Consider the following 3,846-nt stretch of genomic DNA (forward strand, 5'->3'; position numbering starts at 1 on the left):
TATATATATATATATATATATATATTCTATTGTGCTATGAAAGAAGAAAATATTATGTGCATCATCCAGATGTTCTGAAGAATATTTCAAACATGATACTTTCTTTAGTGAAATAATATGCAAGAAAAGGCATAGTAAGAGTGATATTAACTATTGAGTAGACTGTAGACCTTACACAATAACCCCTAATAAATGAAGTGTTACTAACTCGACCTTGTGAGCACATCTGCAATAAAATTAGTAGTTCCTAGAAAACAAAGATTGCAATTACATGAGCCGACTTAATTGAGGATTTGGCAGCCCACTGAGTTTTCAAAAAGGAAAAAGAACACACAGTCAGTAATAAATAGAGCTAAGTGTAAATTTTATAGGTTAAACATGTGTCATTGTTTCCCACCAACACCCCCACCTTCACGTGCTCCAGCCCCGACCCCGACCCCAATCCCGATTCCAACACCAATTCCGACTCCTACCCCACCTCCACCACCGATGCCATGGCCACTACCGCCCTCTATTCCTCCACCGTGTCCCAGGCCTCCACCGGCAACTCCTCCGCCACCAAAGCCACCACCCACCCCTCCACCACAACCATCACAACTACCACCTAAACCTCCACCTCCTCCTGCACCACCACCAAACCCGCCACCCCCTCCAACATCTCCTCCCACAGCACCGCCAAGCCCACCACCGCTACCTCCCCCAACTCCTCCTCCTGCACCGCCACCAATGCCACCACCTCTACCACCGTCAAAGCCACCACCCTCTCCAACGCCTCCTCCTACACCACCACTAAGTCCACCACCTCCTCCCACACCACCACCAAGTCCACCACCGCTACCTCCCCCAACGCCTCCTCCCGAACCGCCACCTATGCCACCACCAAAGCCATTGCCCCCTCCAACACCTCCTCCTATCTCCTATACCACCGGTAACTCCACCACCACCACCTCCACCTAAGCCTCCACTTCCACCAACTCCACTACCACCGCCTCCTCCCGCTCCAACACCAAACCCTGCCCCGCCTGCAAACCCTCCTTCATGGCCACCACCAAGACCACCTCCACCACCACCTCCAACACTGCCGCCACCACCAAGTCCTGCTCCCGCTCCACCACCCACACCACTTCCAACACCGAATCCTCCAGCATGACCACCACCAAGCCCACTACCACCGCCACCTCCAACGCCGCCACCACCACCAATTTCACCTCCACCACCACTGCTACCTACACCACCTCCAACACCAAATCCTCCACCACCGCCACCAAGTCCTGCTCCCGCTCCACCACCCACGCCTCCTCCAACACTGAATCCTCCACCGTGACCACCACCAAGCCCACCACCCCCGCCCACCACCAATTCCACCTCCACCACCGCTACCTACACCACCTCCAACACCAAATCCTCCACCATCACCCCCCCCAAGCCCACCTCCACCATCACCTCCAACATCGCCACCACCACCAAGTCCTGCTCCCGCTCCACCACCCACACCACCTCCAACACCGAATCCTCCAGCATGACCACCACCAAGCCCACTGCCACTGCCACCTCCACCACCAATTCCACCTCCTCCACCACTACCTACACCAACTCCAACACCAAATCCTCCACCATTACCGCCACCGAGGCCACCGCCACCACCGCCAAGTCCTCCTCCCGCTCCACCACCCACACCACTTCCAACACCAAATCCTCCAACATGACCACCACCAAGTCCGCCACCAATTCCACCTCCACCACCAAATCCTTCACTATGACCGCCGCCAAGGCCAGAGCCCCCGCCAACTCCCCCGCCAAAACCGCCACCACCACCAAGTCTGCTGCCACCCCCAACTCCTCCACCCGCACCACCACCTAAGCCTCCAAAGCCCCCAGATCTTCCTCCTCCAGGCCCACCCGGACAGCCGCGGAAGTGAAAGCCGCAGGGAGGGCCATGGTCGAAGGGCCCATGCCCAAATCTATCGAAGTTGGCAAGGGCTAGAAAGCTCAAGTGAGACGCTACAACGAAAAGCAGGAAGAAGCAAACAGGGGAGCGTCCGCTAGAAGAAACCATGGCCGGCGACCACTGAGCTGATAGCATCTTCCTGATCTCCTATTATAATTTAATAAAGAGAGCAAGTCCACTGGCTCTATGCTGCTGTATTTCTGCAAATAGTCGATAGAGAGAAAGATATATTAATGGCGAATGGCAGAGCCGCGTTAGAACAGTTGAGAAGAAGGCGGGAAATTGAATGTTCAAAGAGATTCATTTGCAGGCAACGCCATATTTTCAGCTATTTATCCAAATTCAAAGGTATTTGATTCGGAGTGCTCAGGAGACATTTGCATTTAGATGTTTCTTCATCATTTTTTTTTATCGAGTACACATTTCCGTCATTTTTAATGAAAGGCCTACAAATTTTAAATTTAAAATCATTTGATCCCGGATTTCAATAACTTTATAGCCAAACTAATCATCTTGATAAGAAGAGCTCAATAATACCAAAATTGATTCACCAAACCAAGCCATTATAGCACATTTCGATACTTTGGACCATCAACTAAATCTTAGAATGAACTACAAATTTAACATATTTTTGCGGTCAATTTGCGCACCTCAACAATAGGAATCCAAAAATCTGAGATCACTCAAACAAGGAAAGACTGTCATGATTTTTATTTAACTCCGTTCCCGAAAGTGTTATTTAGTCTCTCTCCCATTGAGCATGGTTCACTACGTTAAATGTTGATATCTTTTTTATAATAATCTGATTTTTCATGAGGTCGAGTCATTTCATTAAGTTTTGCTATGTAATTTTTAGTGTTCCCTATGCTTGAGTCTGTGTTAGAAATAAGGCATGAGCAAGTGTTCCGAGACACCAGGCGAACGGAAGCATATGACAAAAGACCAAGAGCTTCAAGCTTTTGTCACATTCATTAATACTAAATTTTTTTTAAGTATATAATTACTATATGTGGTGCCTTTTTTTCTATCCAATATAAATATTATTTATTTAATATAATAAGTAATGTATACTTGATAAAATTATGAATATTTTTATATGTTTAAATCATTTTTTTTAAAAGTAGAATTTAATGTTTATGAAATTATTCTAATATTTAAATTTAATTGCTTACATTAATTTTTTTTAGACTATTACACTCAAAATTCATCAAAATGAAGCTAACATTAAATAAATATTTAATGAATAAACTCAAAACCCTCTTATTATAATTTTTTAACGCAGATTTTTATTCCTAATCTATTGAGTTACCATTACTTTAGTTATCTATAATTTTAGTAATTTGAAAAGGCATATTATAGTATAATATTTATATTTAAAAAAAATGTTTGTTCCGCCCAAATTTGTTTGTAGGTTATATACAAATCTTTCTAAAAATAAAGAAAAATGAGAGATGTGGGTCCAAATTTAGGACAAAGGAAGAAAAAAATTATTATCTTATAACTAGATGATACCTATAGGAAAGGTCAACCATCTCACCCGAATAAATGGGGCGGAACAAAAACTATTTTTATTGGGGCAAACTGGAGCCAGGACAAAAAAGGTCAAAGTGATGCTTCAAAAAAGACATTAATGATACTTTAGAAGAGGCAAAAGACCAAATTGTCATCTCATATAAGTAAAAATTTGAATTTAATGGGAGGGGGATGCAATTGTCTCCCCTGAGTTCGCCTCTGCCCGAATGGTCAATAAGAGGAAGATACGTCCATGGTTCAATTCTGTTGTAGGAAATATTACCAAAATTATATATTTGTACGTCCAAACGTCAAATAGTTTCATGAGGATAAATATGATATTTTGTGAAGATCAACGCCTATCAAGAGTGGATATTAAATATAAA

General features: G+C 44.2%; 1 protein-coding gene across 1 annotated transcript; it reads right to left on the bottom strand.

Annotated features, from left to right (window-relative positions):
• Window positions 1-383: 383 nt before the first annotated feature.
• LOC110022726 (glycine-rich cell wall structural protein-like) lies at window positions 384-2,093 on the bottom strand. Its single transcript, XM_020721797.1, is given in 3 exon segments — window positions 384-868; window positions 924-1,351; window positions 1,353-2,093. Coding segments are annotated over 3 exon segments (1,644 nt in total). The 5' UTR covers window positions 2,084-2,093.
• Between the last annotated feature and the right edge of the window lie 1,753 nt (window positions 2,094-3,846).

Source organism: Phalaenopsis equestris, unplaced genomic scaffold (assembly GCF_001263595.1).
Source record: "Phalaenopsis equestris unplaced genomic scaffold, ASM126359v1 Scaffold000202, whole genome shotgun sequence".
Classification (NCBI taxonomy): domain Eukaryota; kingdom Viridiplantae; phylum Streptophyta; class Magnoliopsida; order Asparagales; family Orchidaceae; genus Phalaenopsis; species Phalaenopsis equestris.